The 17,576-nt window shown below is 36.4% G+C and overlaps 1 protein-coding gene across 2 annotated transcripts in view; it reads right to left on the bottom strand.

Moving 5' to 3' along the window:
* CAMKMT (calmodulin-lysine N-methyltransferase) overlaps positions 1-17,576 on the bottom strand; it is a 175,571-nt gene that overhangs the window by 27,850 nt on the left and 130,145 nt on the right. For both annotated transcript variants that reach the window (XM_015857439.2, XM_015857440.3), the window contains exons 4-7: positions 14,482-14,542; positions 11,290-11,344; positions 10,134-10,197; positions 4,824-4,890 (exon numbers count right to left, since the gene is read on the bottom strand). In XM_015857439.2, the coding sequence (XP_015712925.1) occupies positions 4,824-4,890; positions 10,134-10,197; positions 11,290-11,344; positions 14,482-14,542 (247 nt within the window). The remainder of the gene's footprint in view (positions 1-4,823; positions 4,891-10,133; positions 10,198-11,289; positions 11,345-14,481; positions 14,543-17,576) is intronic.

The raw sequence follows: 17,576 nt of genomic DNA, 5'->3' as shown, positions 1-17,576 counted from the left end.
TCTTCCTGCCAGCTAATGATCATAACATAGAATGAGAACTCACAGAGGATAGCACCATTTCAGAGAGATGAAATTAATTCTTTGCGCACAAACTGTAGAAGAAACTGAAGACACTTTCATCACAGAACTCCTTTATGATGAAAAATGTCTTCCTTAAAAAGAAGTCCTGCTTTACAGAACTTCAGGAATTCTTAAAAGAGGTCAACAAGTATTGAGATGAGGGTGATACTGGGTAGGACAGGCTGCTTCTGATTCCAAAGGACTACTGGAGAAAACCCTCACCAACAACTTTTAAGGAAAGTAGACAGCCATGGGATAAGAGTCCTGGCAGGGCTAAAGAATGGAACAAAAGACAGGAAACAGAATAGTAGTAAATGGTCGGTTCTCACAATGGAGGGAGATAATCCGCAGAGTTTCCCTAGGACCTGTTCTATTTAACATGTTTACAGCTGAGGAGCACTGAAGTGGCAAAGTTTGCTGACACTATGAGGTTATTCAAGGTAGTAAGGAAAAGAGCAGGCTGTAAAGAACGGCAGAAGGATGAAACTGAGGTTTGGGACAATAAAATGGCAGATGAAATTCTGTATGGATAAATGCAAAGAGAAAAAAAAGAAAAAATAATCCCAGCTTCATAAAGGAAATGCAGGAAAATTATAATTACCAGAAAGCTCCTTATTTTATAACAGTATCATAAAACATTACAAGACTGCCCAAGTACAGTAAAAAAGCCAATCACCATTAGGTATTTTTAGATGAGGAACAGAAAGACTACTTTTGCCACTGATATATAATTTGCATACATTTTAAATGCAGTACTTTTTACCTTAATCTGAACGGCACTAGTCTGAAACCAGGAAAGAAACAGAAAAGGGCAAATATGATCAGAGGTGTGGAATGGCCTCCACTTGAGTTGAATTTTCTCTGATAGAGAGCTACAAATACACAATGGGCACCAACAAATGGACATTGTTTCTTCCCACACATATATAAAATTATCAAATGAAGGCAGCAGTGACCAGAAGCACTGTGACAAAAGGGCAGGAAACTATTCTTCTGGCAGCCTCCTCCTTGCTGTGTATGCAAGAACATCACACAGGGAGACTGAAGAAGCAGTTCAAAGAAATTTCCTGTAGGGTTATGAAACTGACAAACACAGTTCAATAAATATACATCAAAAAGTTTGAATTTAGCAACACATTGATTAGATGACTGAAAATATAGTAATCTTTGTTGATAGAACTTGTTGCACAACTCACTGAAATTAAACAGTTAAAAAGCTGGTTTATTGGAAGAGCGTTGCAGTAAGATTAAAATATTCACATGCTGGCAGTTACAGAAAAAGAAGTAATTAATAGAAGAATGGAATCATGGCTATGCTGTTGAGACCTGTGGTGGTGCAACTCCTTGGGTCACTTTATGATCTCAGGATAAATCAGCAATGTGTTTTTGTCTTTGTTACAAGTGCAGTGAGGTGGGACAATGAGGCACTCCCAGACCATATCTCAAACTCCCGTTGCCTGGAAAATTACTGGAATTTTATAGTTGGTAAAAAGTTCACTTTCAGTTACTTATATGTATGTATATATATATATATATATATATATGTATGTGTGTGTGTGTGTATTTACATATAAATATATAAATAATATATAAATAAATTTATATTAAAAATATATATACATATTAATATATATATATATTTTGGAGTGAGTTCTAATGCTTTCTATAAGATGAGCAAAGAGTGCATGATACATTACTACTAAATAAATCAAGTAGTGCATCATGCAACACGCGTTCCTCTCACTGTTGTATGTACTTATACCAATGTGAAATGTAATCTCTCTGGACCAGTTCTTAGCAGCTTAGACTAGACTTGTCTATGCCTAAAACTCCTTTGCATTTAGGCAATAAATATATAAACTCCTAAGAGTACTATATCAGCAGTAAGTATACAAATTTTGTTCTTAACAATCACTCTTCTCGGAAAAGGGAGTCTGGTGGAAGAACAATCTCCCTGGTAGATGAGAATAAAAAAGGCTGTTAACCTTTAGAATATATTGCAAAGCCTTCTCTTTGATAAAGCTTTTCCATTGTGTCATATGTAATAACAACGATTTTTCAAAATTCTACAACATAAATCCCTATTTCATTGAGATTTTCACATGAAAAAGGAAGAAAAAGAGCAGAGATTCCATAAATGTTATTCACAATTTGATTGTGGTAGACATGTTCAAAGCAAACGTGCCATACACGTTGCACTACTAATAACTGATGCTACAATGACTGCTATCAGGATAACTGATAACAGGCTAAGTTATGGCAGAAACTTGAAAAGGTTCAAGGATAATTTCTCAACTGTTAGAAAAACAAAAATTATCAAACCTCTACACAATATTAATAATTCACTTCCCTATGGCAAATCATTACTAGTAATTTGGTGTTATTTATGTACCTATTCCCAGTAAGCATTAGCAAGGAATTCTGACTATATTACTCGAAGCTAAAAATAAGCATAGAATTCCATAACCATTGCTGAAGTATACTGTTTACTAACTATCTATTATTACAACACATAATATGTCAAACTGCCAGATTGGCTTACATTGCTGTACTTTTAAACAACAATCAAGAGTTGGCAGAGAGCTAGATAAGTGCTAATTTGTTGTATTTTGTATAAATCTAAATAAATAAATGTATGGCAGGTTGTCCTAAGCTAACTTCATTCGACTGATAATGGATTGCTTCTTTTTGTGTTACACATTTTTAGGCAAATCTTCCAGGCCTGGATTTGAATGCCTGAAATGTCATAGCTGAATGTCCTGCTGATATTTTGCACTCCTGGTTCAAGCAAAAGAGTATAAGATCCCAAAGTGAGAAGGAGATGCAGTGAGAAGGGCCTAATATTTTTTATATGTTATAATACTATAATTTTCATTGGACACTGTTTAAATGGCACTTAAGAGTGAGGAACACATAGCGCCTACTCCAGATTAAATTAATTTTGAAGTATGTCACTTAAATGAACCATTTAGAGCCTGCTAGCTCTAAACAACGTAAAAGAAGTCACTTAATGTCACTCTGCTTGACAGTGTTGCTTTCTTTCATATAAAACATTATATTGCATTGTGTTTTTTTAGTATTCAACCTCCAGGTTTAGGGTAGTAGGAAGAGTCAGAGTTATAGTAATATGTCAGCTACTATATCAGCCTTTTAATTTTCTTCAAGGCCTCAAGGTGTGATCAAATAACTTTGTTACTGTCATCATCATCACTGAATCTGAAGGATTGATTCACCAATTAGCACTTAACAAATAGCCTAACGTAAAAACCTTAATTTTCACATGAGAAAACAACTATTAATGTGTATAATAAAGGTTGAATGATGGTCACTGTTTATTAGAACACTTTTAAGAATTAACAATGCTACAACGAACCTAGAAAAGTCTTCAGAAGTAAAAAAATCAAACTAAATTTTATTATGAGAACCTCATATTTTTATATAGTACTTCATTTGATTTTTAAATTTAATTATTTTTCTGCAAACAACAGCCCCAAATCCATTGCACTCAATAAGTTAAACACTTGACATTTTTACTCCTTATAGTGCAATATTTTATAAAGTCTAGATATGTTTATTAATTAGTGATTATTAACACCCAGTAAACAACATCACGTCTTGTAAAAACACAATCTTTCTTCACAGCGTGAAGCCAAAATCTATTATTCACTGATTCCATATGCTGAAATACACTCAAATGATCACAAATGACCTTAAGCATTAGATAAATGTAAATGAGGACAGGGTAGAAAATGTGCTTTTGATTGATATCTAAAAGACCAGGTTTGAAGTCCTGACAAGGGATGAAATCTGAAATCTTATACAAAGTAGATGGTAATTGGAAACCAACAAAATCTAAGCTTCTGCAGAGATGTACTGCACAGGTCTGAAGTTGCTCACAAGTGTTCAGTACATGGAGCCTCAAAGACTATTCCTGGACTCTTATGATATTTGTCTATTTGGGAAGCAAGTACCAGGATGCACAGATATCTCTCTGAGTTCTATTCACATGTACCTCAACAAAGGCAGCATTTTCCTAAGGACTCAATTAAAAGAATTTCCCTACATAGAACGGCTACATAAGCATAGAATAAATTATGTGAATTATGGCCATTGAAATTGTATGCGCTTAGCCCTCTAAATTAATAAGCTTATTCTGTTCTAACAAGTTGGCTTTTTTAGCCACTTTTCAGCTTTACTTTAGCCTTTTTGATAAGACTGCGAACCCTTCTTCTGGAATAAAAATCCTTTAAAGAAAAAAAGAAAAAGAAAGAAAAGTGAATTTTTAGGCAGACACATGCACTATTTCATCTTAGGTGGCCACCTCTGAGCACATGCTTTTTCACAACTCTTTATCTCAAATATGAAGAGCTTTAAAATTTGCTTTTTAAATATTAGAAAAAATGAATGATTTTCACATTCTCCTCTGTTTCCAGGCCCTACCATGCCAGGGAAATAGTTAAATAGCTCACTTCAGTGGCATCAATTTTAGGGTGGATCAGGAAGGGTTTTGGACATGATAGGAAACCAAACTCTCTGGGCCTCTACAATGTTCACGCACCAGAGAAAACCCTTGGAAACAACTGAGTTGATTTTTAATACTTCCAGATTTCTGTCTGGCATCACTTAAGCCATAATGCATATGTATTCTTGCTGTAAACACCTATGTCAGTGTAATTAATACATCACAAATTTATACATTTCACATTTAAATTAAATATACAATTACATGCAAGAATCCACAAAACACTGTAGAAGCACCTTACCAGCTTGACACTTTCTGAGTCTTAAATGCTCCTGACGTTATGTTTCTTCTGATGATGTCACCTACATCTGTAGTGTATTTGTTAAGAATTATAAACAATACTAGAGCAATAATAAAAATAATCAAAAATATTTTATTACATCAGTAATATCTTCATAATGTCTTTAATCTATTTGGTCTTCAAACTGTGTTAATAGTCTGTGCAGAGGCATAAATTTCATAATGCTACTCTGGTTTCACTGCCATAAATCTACCCAGCCTCTTGCTCCTGTTGCCCACCTCTATTCAATGTTCTTCCATTAGCACTTCTATTTCCAGAACTGCTAGCAATGTAGGTATAGAAGATGCTGAAAAAGATTTCCCCATCTTACTTATATTGAAAAGTAATTATTATGTACAACTATAAGAATTACAGAAATTTCTTAGCATGCCGACTTTGCAGTTTAGTTGGTGCTGCTTTCAACTGTACCACTAGATCACAGCAAGGAGGCTTTGGAAGCTTTTGGTTTTGAGGTCCAGTACTGCCACAAATTATGTACCTTTATTCCTGGCTCTGTCTGTATGAAATCCAGCACGCATCAGGAGCACCTTCACCAGTAGGCAAGGGAATTTCTAGTTCCTTTGCTTTCTTGAGAAAGGTGTGGAACTGCCACAAAGGAGAACATAATGCAACAAACGCCTTTTGTTCTCCATAAGCACTGTAAGAGTCCCTCAGCTTCATGCTTCTGCCTCTTTCAGACTGGAAGACAGGTAACAAATTCAGATAGCCACATTGGCAGGCAAGTGCAAGAGCTTTCAATGAAAAAATATCAAAGGGAGCAGAGTTCAGTCACCTACACCTAGGAAGATAACCTTCATAATCAATCATTTGTAGTTAGCAAGAAGCCACTGGCAAGTAAAAGGTGTAGCAACTAACCAAGAAATTGTGAGAACATTAACTGGCATCCAGTGTGAATCCATACACAGATGAATGGTTCACTCTCAAGTACAAAAACTTACCTTCAAGGGACAACTTTGATAAAGACCTCACTGATTGTTCTCTCTTAGGTGAAATACAGGAAACATGATGTGAATGAGGAGGATATTTCTAAGTGTGCAAAATATGTTGGATGCAAGTGCTTTTCTAAGACAACTGAACACTAATGTCAGACTACTTTAAGAAAAGGACTAATGTAACGTTTTCTTTGTTATGCTGGAATCTCCTAGTGGGGCTTCCTAAAATTGTTGACCATTTAAGATATAATATTTTAGGAAAATCCACATCCAAACAATGTGGAAGAAAAGACAACTGATAGTTTGTGAAGCTAAAAATTAGAGATGAAATGACAGAGGAATGGTTTAAGCATGGTTTAACTACATGATCCTTGAGGTCCCTTCCAACCCGGGTCATTCTGTGATTCTGTGAAACAAATCTCTGGACTTCGTACATGCCTATTAAATCTTTTCCATAATGTGCACTGGCAAGTAGTAATACATGGTCAATACCTGTGAAGCAAAAGGAAGGCATAGATAATTCCATGAGCAAAGCATGCTGGTTTTTTAGTGGAGGTAGCAGTGACGTTACTGAGAAATTAGCTATACTTCACTTAAATTATATGAATGGGCAAAACTATTAATAATTGTTATAACCATGTTAACACCAGCTTTTTAAAAATACTTTATAAGCCTGTATCTTCAGGCATTCAGGCTTGAACGTGACCTTTTTAACCTAAATTTCCTATGACTGCTGAAAGATCCATACACTATATTTTAATGGGCATTATAGTGCACTGCAACAATGTTTTGTATTATTGATGCTTCTAGACTGTGGTTTAGGCCACTGCTGCATGGTGTGAAACAGAGCTAAGGCAGAAGGCACACAGCCTCTCTGACATGAGAGACAATTTTTTACAAACATGAATGGTACCTTCAGACATGGCTGTGATGATGAGCATAGAGATGCTTTCTTTCAGTGTTCTGCAGAAATCTGTCATAGAAATGACTTAAATTGAAAATTTTGTAACTGGATGAATATCACCCAAAATTTCCAAGAGGAATGAATTTGATAATTGGCTTGGTAAATCTTCAATATTTGATGTAAACATCCACATTTTTCCTTTTTTCTTAATACTGTCTTCATTTAAATCACCATGAAAGAACTTAGATAAAATCAACACTGAAGTTTTGAATGAAGATGAAAATGTGAGAACATCCATCTTTATTTCACTGATTTGGCAGTGAGAATGACCTGCTAAACAATTAAAATGTGCCAATGAAAAGGAAAAGGGATGAGTTAGAATGAAATCTTTTCAATAGCTTAGTAACTAAAATTATAATATCCACTAAAAAATTCCATAAACCTTGTTCATAAGACCATTGATTAATATAAAATATAGCAGCATACTTTACAGTGTAGCAGTTAAAATCACAAAGATATGAAATCAACACATTCATCAATTGTATCAGCTTGTAATATTTCAATAACGTATCCTAATACAGATGTGTATTCATAACATGCACATGAACACCTCATATGCCAGTATGAAATGGAGAATAATGTGAAAAATGTCAAAAACTAAAAGAAAAATCAGATCCTCAAAAGCTTGAGACTTCACAAAGCACGGCTATTACTTACGCTCACTGAATAGCGATAACAACAACAAAAACAACAATAATTATGATGATGATGATGATAATACAAAGGCAGATTCTCAGAAGCAATGCACTATTGCCAGGTCGATTTTCAATTACATTTCACTGATGTATTCATTTGTTTCTTAATGTGCTCATCTTGCCCATTAAGAATAATTAGCAGGCTTGCTTGGTGATTTCCTGGCTTCTGACAATGATTTTTTTCTTTTTTGTTGACAACCACTTTTACTTTTTGGAAAGTAATTTTTGGATATTATAGTATGACTGGCATGTAATTTAAGCTTCCTAAGAAATTTAAAGGGAAGATGTAAACAGTAATTTTTAAACGAGATTATTTTAATGTATAATACCTACACAAAAAGCATAATACTAGGCATTAACTGCTCCTGAAGAGCAGAATCTAGACAAGAAAACAGTATTTTATCCCACATTAATTTAATTTGGTATGCTAAACAATTTAAAAAAGACAACAACCATAGAAAAAATCAGCAGAATATATATCATCCGTAGGCTGTGACACTTGAAGCCAGGCACTAATTCCAATTCCAATAAAAATTCATACTGATTTCCGTGAGTCTGGTGCAGCTGAAACAGATCGAAATTTAGCCTGAACTTCTGTTCTAGCTAATCACTACACAAAAGAAGGCAAAAGAGAATTACCATAAAATAGATCATAAAATTACTATTGAAGTCTATAAAACACATAGAGCACAACATATATTTTATTCTGTGTGCTTTTAAGAATACTTTCTCCCTACACTGTAAAGTTCTTAGTCTGCTGCACTTTGGCACCCTGCTAATATTAAGCCCATTGTAGAATCCAACACAATAAAAGCATTTTGAATGCCGAGCCTTCAGAGCACCAAATGTTAAAAAAAGAAAAATAAATTCCTGTTAGAGCCTTCCACCAATCACACCTCTGAAAGGGATTCACTGAGTGAATGCCGATGAAGACTTCTCGCAAGACTTCCAGATATAAAAGATATTTTGTCAACGTATTGTAAAAAAACAATGATGTGCTGATTGGATTATATTAGTGTATCTCTTTCAGAAAATAAAGTGCTTTAACTTCCTTAATTCCAGAGACTTACTGAATATTTCTAGCACGCATCCATTTTCCTTGCTAAGGAAGACTTCTAAATTTCCAAAAAAGTTCAGGTATGTTTGTGGAATCTGCTATACAAGCTATTTGCTGACTTGATGATTACTGAGCTCACCTGAAGCTTCCTGTGGGTAAAATGACCTTTTGTTAAATAACTCTGCTTTCAGAAGACATCTGTTTGTTTTCTTAGGCTAGTTTAGAAACACTTTTTGTCTCCTACATTTTTTATTTTCATAATGACATATAAGAAGGACTGGGAGAGGAGATGCTGTATAAAATGCACAGAATTGTGAGTACTTCCCCCTCAGCTCAAGGCTATTATTAGCTATATTTTAGCAAAATAAGAATCCTTTAAGCACAACAGAGAACTTGAATTTTAAAGAAAAAGGAGACTTTTATCAGGTTTCCTTCAAGTATTAAAAGATAGAATTGGCACTTGATTTCCATGGAATTGTGCAAGTGTAAGCAATTACACTTGTCTGAGTTACCTTCGAGTGCTTTTGGCTGTAGTAGCCAACATTATTGCACTGTTACATCTGATTTAACAGTCATAAGCAATTGCTATTTTCCTAATCCACAGCATAGTTTAACTAATTTTTTTTTTCATTAAAAACTCATCATGTTGGCTTTCAAACACACACAAAACTCAAATCTAAACAATTCTTATGATGCAGGGGCCAGAACCTGAAAAACTGGTCTGCCTTAACATGCAAATAGAAAGATTACCAAGGAAAAAAGCAAATAGATATCTTCCATTTTTTCCTCTCAATTTCTAAGGGCTATTAGTATTCACTATATATATCTGTTCTTGTTCTGTGCTGATATTTAATGTAGCCACAAATTACATTCACTCATTCTCTCGCTTAGCCAAAGTACAGTTCAATTTTCTGAACTATGTGCTCACATTAGAAGGGCATAATAGCAATTTATTCTAATATAATAATATAAGCCATATGCCAAAATACTTTCTACATGGGACAGAGGAGTTTTGTAATCTTATGTCAAGGGACAGTGTGATAAATTGATAATTGTTTAGGCACACTAAATGGGCAATTGGTAGGCAGTTTTAGCTTATACCGAAAATGAAAGTATGCATTTCAAAATACACTATGGCAATATATAAAAATGATTCATTTTTAAGAGGTTAATATATGAAAAGAAAAAAAGAAAAGGAATATAATTTAAAAAAAGAAGAAAAACATGAAACCTCACCCATAAACCTAGTTTCTCTTGCAAAATGAATACATGAAGGAGAGCTAATGATTTGATTCACTGCTATACCTCCTGTAACTGCAGCTTACACACACAGAATCCTCCAGCACTCAACCATAAGACAAATATTTACTACTATACGTGATGTATACCAACATGTACATCTTTAATTAACCAAGAAAATGTCAGATTTATTATGGGGGAAGCTGCAGCTCTGCTCAAGATATTCTCCATCTGTTTTTTTAATTACTTATGTGGAGACTTTTTCTTAATATACCCCTCACTGTCTGTCTTTATATCGATTGTTACTCAGCCAGTAAAAACGAACGAGCACAACAAACCAGTTTTCTATCTGAATAAGGATACTTTTGATGGCCTTTTCATTTCCATCAGTTAACAGAACTTCTTTGACATCTGCAGAAATAGCAACCTGAAAAAAAGAGCACAGCAAACAATGAGCAAATATGCTTGTCTGTGTGGAAGTGAAGACAGGAGTGACAAGCCTTCAGTATCATGCTTCCTCACCTATTTCTCTGTAACAATCTTCAATCTTTTTTCATTTTATGTCTGCATTATTTTAATCATTCAATCAAATCAGTCAATACTTTTATCATTCCATTTGCGGGAGCCTCTATCTTGCTATCATTCTGTTCCGTAATTGCATTGTGACAGCGGATGATGGTATTCTGAGAGGCTTTCATTTGCGGGCTTCTGTTTATCTAGTAGAGCCATCATACAAGGCTGTCACTCTGCCTTTCAGCTTGCTTCTGTCTGACTGCCTGATGCCCTTCATATAACTTTGCATTGCAGGCAGATGGCTTTGTAAGGGTAATTTTTTTGTGAGCTTTGACATGCTCGCACATTGGGCTGTAACCTCGACACATTGTATAAGAGCGACAGGTTTGTCAAATGCCAATCAGTGTAACAATATGCTTTTATTTGTAGAGACATAAAAACTTGTCTAATGCACTGCACTGCTACATAATATCTCCTGAATACATGACTCAGAACCCAGAGAATGGTGAACGACTCTCCTGAATGGCCAATCTAATTCAAAAGAATCTAATTACTGAGAGCTCTGGATCATGTTTGTTGGTGTAATAATGCAGGCAAAACATTAGCAGCTATATCATGGTGCTCCAACTGTGATTCGCCAGGCTATTCCTGTATCTTAGCAAATGGGACTATAATCTGAAAAAAAAAAAAAAAGAAGCAAAAAAAAAAAAAAAAAAAAGCAAAAAAAAAAAGCTTCAGCTATGGCAATGAAAGACAGACCATACGTGGCCTGGAATGTCACAACAAGAGATATTGACTACACGGAGGTAAAATGTTTCTGCTCATCGAGGCAACCATAAAATCAATATGATACGAAAGCAAGTCAATCTAGAAGGTCTCTCAAGACTCTGCAGCTTGACCGCAGCTGAGGCTGTTGACAGTTCTCTGACCCAGCAGTTGGAGGCACTGGAACATTTTTCCTTTTGTTTCTTCCTCTGAATGGGATTGGAATTGAGAAAAGACCTACCATGAGCCCAGCCAAGCATGTCATGCCACCCCCTAGCTCACACACAGCAAGGTCCCTGAAAGAGAGAAAGGAAATGGTAGAACCCATACAAATTAGATGAAAATGGTCAGAGAGACATATATGTTACAAGAACAAATTGCCATCTGCAGTAAGAACGGAGCTACCAGGAAGTTGTAGAGACATGACTGGGCTACCTCATGTCGTTTTGCGTTTTAAAAATAATTATGAAATAGAAAAGTCACAAAGCAGGCAAACCAGTGGGGGTTCCCTCATTAGTGTTCAGTGCAACATTACCACCGCTGAGCTGAAAAATCTGAGAAGGTTCCCTTTTTTCCCTTGTCAATGGCTCTGTCTTTTAGAACTAAACTAGCTAGAGTAGCGAAAGATAATTGTTAGGAAAGGATAACAATGTTAATCCACATTCATTCTTGCAAAAACAGTTAGAGAAGTAAATGGAGAAATTAATATTATTTATATATTGCTCTAGATAGTTATGCTCAAAAGCCTTTTGATATTAAAAACAGAGAAGTTTTAAAACACGTTTATACCACAAAACAATTACCCGTGAAGAAATCTGATCCTTCAATTAGCACTTAAAACCACAAGTGACCTACAAACAATACTGTGAGGAACAAGGAAGGAACTGCAAACAGTTAAGCCACAGAAAACCAAACGAAGTTAGTGTCAAGAGTCCGAGCCGAGCCCAAGCAAAGGGTTGAATATATGGTCTTAAAAGGTTGCTTTTAGCTCAGACCATAGCAGGCAGTTATTAAGATGTGAGAGTGAAAAATAATTTGGTGCACAGAGTGTGCTGGCTGGGGGCTTGCATGGGGAGTCATAAAGAATGTTCTCCACAGCCCCCGCCCGCCCTGAGAGGGAGGAGGGGAGAGGGAGGAGGGAGGGGTGGAAGGGATGCTGAGCAAGCGCCGAAACCGAGTGAGGCAGCGGTTAGGGCTTCGGTTTGGGAACACAACGGCTTCACAGCTAAATCTATGGCAACTGCTACAGCTGCCAGAAGCGTTCCCACGGAAATAGTTTTGACAGGCAGAAAATGGAATTTCAGCTTGGCAGACTTTTTGGTGCTCCTTCTCTCAAACACCCATGATTTAAAATCTATTTCTATATACCGTTTTCCCACTCACTGCAAGTTGAACATCTCAGATGTGACCTCGATACCAGATTATAGGCACTGATATTTTGTTCAATGAGGCCACTGGACTACGCTGTATGACAACACACTTAACATTCACCATCTGGGTAGTATAGATTTATTTTACTGAGACTGCAGATTTTCTTTGCAAAATGTCTGTTTGTCTTATTTAATGGAAATGAGAATAAAGATGGGCACAGTCTGAAGGAACAAGCTGTACCTAAACCCAGTGAGAATTAAAAGAAGAGATTGTGGGGAAATTCCAGTTTGTGGTTTAGATAGAATAATTATGTTTTTCCTCACACAAATTTTGATTATATATGTTATATCTGTATTCACACATATAACATATATCTCTCTATATACACATAAAGTTATATGTTGCAATATTTACAAGGCACTTGTTTCATTTATCAAAATAAACAAAGAAAGCATCCAGTGTGGGATTTGGTGAATTCTGGACCAAATTTGCATGTACGTAATACAGACAAAAATGTTTACACATATAAACCACTCAAGTGCAAAGTTCTCATATTAGCAGTTTTTTACAGACATTTATAAATGAGAATTAAAATAAGAAACTCTGCTCTGGTTGTGCTGTTCATGGGGCAGAACACCAATAACTCAGGAATTGAAACTGTGACTACGTCTATGGAAGTCTGACTGCTCACTGCAGGTTTGGTTACCCAAGGCAGGAAAACACACTTCAGTGACTAGCACTGTGAATTTTACTGCAAACAGTCTCTGACAACAGAATGTACAAGCTGCTATGTGTGCTGGGATGGTGAAGTTCTAGAAGGATAGCACAGCAGCAGCGGAAGTGAAGCAAATATGTTCCTTAGCTGCCTCCTCTGGTGGGGTGGGCTTCATTGAGGTGGCTGCTGGAGGAAAAATGAGGCTGTATAAACCAGGGCAAGATTTAGAGCCAGATATTGTCCCCTGCGATAGGACAAGGGGAAATGGTTTCAAACGAGGGAAGATTTAGACTGGTTATAATGAAGAAGTTCTTTACAATCAGGGTGAGTGAAGCACTGGAACAGGCTGCACAGAGAGGTGGTGGATGCCCCATCTTTGATGAGACACTCTAGGTCACGCTGCCAACTTTAAACAACCTGCTTGCTGCAACCATAAGTGTCCCTGTTCATTGCAGTGGAGTTGGACTAGATGGCCTTTAAAGGGTCCCTTCCAACAGAAAAGATCCTATAATTCAATGACAACTGACTTCAGAGTGGAGGCAGCAAACAAAGGTTTGGTGTAAAGGGCAAGGATTCATAGACTGGACAGCCTGGTCTTCTCTAATTTCCCCAAAACAAGCATACACAGAGAGTGGGATTTTGCATACACCAAGCTGCTTTGCTCGGAATTACCCTCATAGCCTTCCTCAGAACACAACTTAGGCCTGCAAATGCAGTATTGTTATACCTCATTCATTCTCCTACACAATGAAACCATAAGAATTTCCAAGTGCAAAGCTCTGTATACTCAAGGGGGCAGAGGTGGATGCAGGACAGTTTTACCTTTCAGCATTACTACTGGGTGTTTGATACCTGTCTTCCACAAGTTTAGAAAATATGAAAAATAAACAAAAATTGAACATTCAAAACTGCAGGATGTCTCAAAAATATTTCATAAAACTTAAATAGAGACGCAAATTCTTCCATCACTATATGCAGGAATTATTATGTACTTTATCAGGTTATATGTTGCTTGCTTTTGCAACAGATGGTGGTTTAAAGAATGTCTTTTATTTTTCCTGACCTTCACAATCAGTACTGATCGATTGGAGCTTCACTTTTGTTTCCCAAAAATCAAAGTGAAATAAAACGCCTTGAGTGGAAATCAAAAGTCTTTGACATATAGCAGAAAGCTTGCTGTGCAATATTAGTACCCAAAGGCAGCTCAGAATTCTTTGTTAAGAGCAACATGCTTTCACCTTGAACATTTTAAATTTAATCTGAAGACTTAAATCATAGCAATCTTTACCATGCCAATACAATAAAACTAACAGATTGGAAAATATCTTTTTATGTTCAGATCTGTACCTGAATGTTTCCCTGTGCTTTAGGCAGTAGTAAGCCAGTACTTCTTCAGATGGCCAGAGACCTATAAAACAAAAGACATTCACATTCTTAGAATAGATCTTTCTTTGTCTAAAGTAATCTTTGAATGTACCATCATTTGCAGATCTCCACCAATTGTTTCATTTCTCAAACTTGCCACAGTACCATAGAAGAAAACAAATGTAATTTTTAAAGGCACATTTCTGGTTCTAAGCACTCGAGCTGAAGATTTCGTATACTTCATCCTAAGAGAAAGAGAAATTTACTTTATACAAATATACTCCCACCCACAAATATACAAGCATATGAATATGTACTACAGTCAAGACTTTAAAAGTTACGTACACTGTAATTAAAAAGAATTCTGACATTTGGTCATTCACATGAACATCAAACTGCCATTATCAGTCCAGATTCCAGGTCCATCTTGCCTTGTAGCCCGTCTCTTATAGAAGATAGGAGCCTCTATGGTTAGTTACCCTCTCTAGTTGTATCACTTCTGCCCAGTTCCTTTTTGTTTTGCTTCTTTCCTCAGGAAGGGCTCTTAGCCACTGTTAGCACCAGTCTGACCCTAGGGAACATGCTAAGGATGATCACGTGACTAATACAAGAACACAACACAATTCCTCATCACCTCTCCTCTCCTCCTTGGAAATCTTTTGAGTCACAACTCCTAAGTTCTGTTTCATAGCCCCCAAAAGATTTTTTCTGGTTGTCCTTTGGACTTACACAAATATTCTTTGGTTACAAAGGCCCATGGCAGAAAGCAACACAGTTTTACTGCACTGTATAAATAGACATCTCCTCCCTCTTGTTTTGCACTTTCCTCCCTGCCATTTCCATTTGAGACCCTCCAGTTTCCATAGGAAAGCAACCAGGAGCAATCCCGATTTTTTCACCCACTTCATCTTGTTTGTGACTTTGTAAGTTTCCAGCACAGGACTTGGCAGTGGTCACTTCCAGCACCTGTGCAAACTTACCCCCTCAACAACACTCAAGAAACTTGCCTTCACTTGCGGCTAGTTTCCCACCTAACTGGAACAATCTAACTGAAACACAGGAGCCCATGGAGTGGGGAATACACTCCTGCAGGCCGGATGCTCTCCTGCAGGCATCTGTCTGTATTGCTGGAGGAGCCTAGGGAAAAGAGGCTTGCATTCAGGCACTTGAGATAGGCTCCCAAATTTAAGGGAGGATGAATCAAAGGCAAATGCAGCCAAATTACAGTTGTATGTGTTTTCCATCTGTCGTTGCTTAGCAATGAGAAAACATGCTTCACGTCTATCCACAGGTCAAAACTAGGGTTAGCTTCCCCCCACCACACATAGCATTACAAATTATTATGACAGAAGCCTGACTTAGTATTATAAACTGTAGACACTTCAGTGGTTTCAGTATACTTAAAAGCAGACATTTGGGAGCATCCTTTAGATGGTTCCAGGCAGGCAAATTGAATTCCATGTAGCTTACTATCTTTAGGCTATTTTTTGTAATTGTTTCTTCTCCAAAGACTTTAAAACATCACAGCATATTTAATGGAAGCAGAAGTTTGGGAGAAAAATTGTCCTCCTTTTAAATCACTTACAGCTTGACTCAAATATATAATTCTTCTGGTCCGCCCAATAAATATTCTGACCTACCCTTATTCACAGTGAAAAATGATTAAGATTCATAAAGGTTTTGTCTGCATGCAAGTCAAGCAAACGATTAGACAGAATTTGGCCAAAACTTTGTATATGACTTTTGTATGACAACAATCTTACAGGTTAGAAAAAACAAAACATAAAGCCAAAAAAATAAACCAGACCGACAATTTATATGTATGACAAAAACACTAAAGCACTGTTGTTATTTGTCCTGCTTCTTACTGGTTAGGGCTGATTAGGTATTAAAGCAATGTGCTATTTTGTTAGGACTGCTAAGGGTTAAAATAAAATATTCACACACGATTACCCATTCTTTGGTGAAATATACACTAAGAATTGCACAGGATTTTCCATCTCCCTTTTGAGCAATTCAATGCTTTTGAGCATTGCAATATGCTAAAGTGACAGATTTTGCAATAAATATAATAACTGTTTAAATATTTTAGTGTACAACATAAAGAATGTTTCAGCTTGCAATGACTGGCGTACACTCAAGCAATAAAAGTGGTGGTTTTTTTTTAAATATTTAGTGAAGACATGGCTAATTTAATACCATTTATAATGCTACATATCTCAGATTACACACACAAACACACAATAAAATAAAATAAAGAAAAATAAACTCTTTAATAGCAAACTTTTAGCCTGAGTGGATTTATCAAAATACTTGTCAAATGCAGCAAAATACTTCAACATCAGACTTTTCAGTGCACTCAGTCAAATGTTTCTCACTTTTCTATGGTTATTATTGAAAGGGCACTTTAAATGGTGTCACTGAATCTTTTATGAGGGGTCACTGTTCTTTCCCCTGCTACCATTACAATGTTGATACTGGCTGAAACTGCAGGAATATCAGATAGCTCTGTGCTGAGAGAAGGGGAAAGCACCTTTGGAAAGACAATGCTCTTCTTAAAGCTGGTAACATACATGGCTCTTCCCCACTCCACAGGAAAGAAGGTATCACCTCAGCTGGCAGCTAAAGAAGAGGCAGTCAGAAGTTCTTTCACAAGCACAGGTCTCAAGTGTGGAAGCATGTAGCACTTCCAGCTAAGCCAAGATGCCAAAAGCAAGAATACCTGTGTTAATTTTAGTAAAAGGAAAAGCTTCTCGTGCTTGAACAGGTAGGTAAGCCTCTTTGCCTTCAAAACAAGGATAAGCTTAAAGATGCATGTGGAGGAGTTTGCATGCTGCCTTCTTCCCCTTCACTCTGACCTACATTTACCAATACAATGACCTACATTTTGAAGTATAAGATAGTTCTACTTCTGTTAGAAATGCTCAGCTGTAATTCAGAAATGCAGCTATTCCTGAGTTAAAAGCTACTGCAAAGTTTTAAAAGCATAATTTGTTTCCTGCAAATGCATACAGATATGCATGTCTGAATTAAGTTTCCTGTGAAATTTTAATATAATACATGTATTAATAATAATA

This window comes from Coturnix japonica, chromosome 3, assembly GCF_054131305.1.
Source record: "Coturnix japonica strain WE chromosome 3, WE-NBRP24, whole genome shotgun sequence".
Taxonomy (NCBI): Eukaryota; Metazoa; Chordata; class Aves; order Galliformes; family Phasianidae; genus Coturnix; species Coturnix japonica.
Note: the sequence above shows the minus strand (reverse complement) of the source record. Positions and strands in the feature narration are given on the sequence as shown.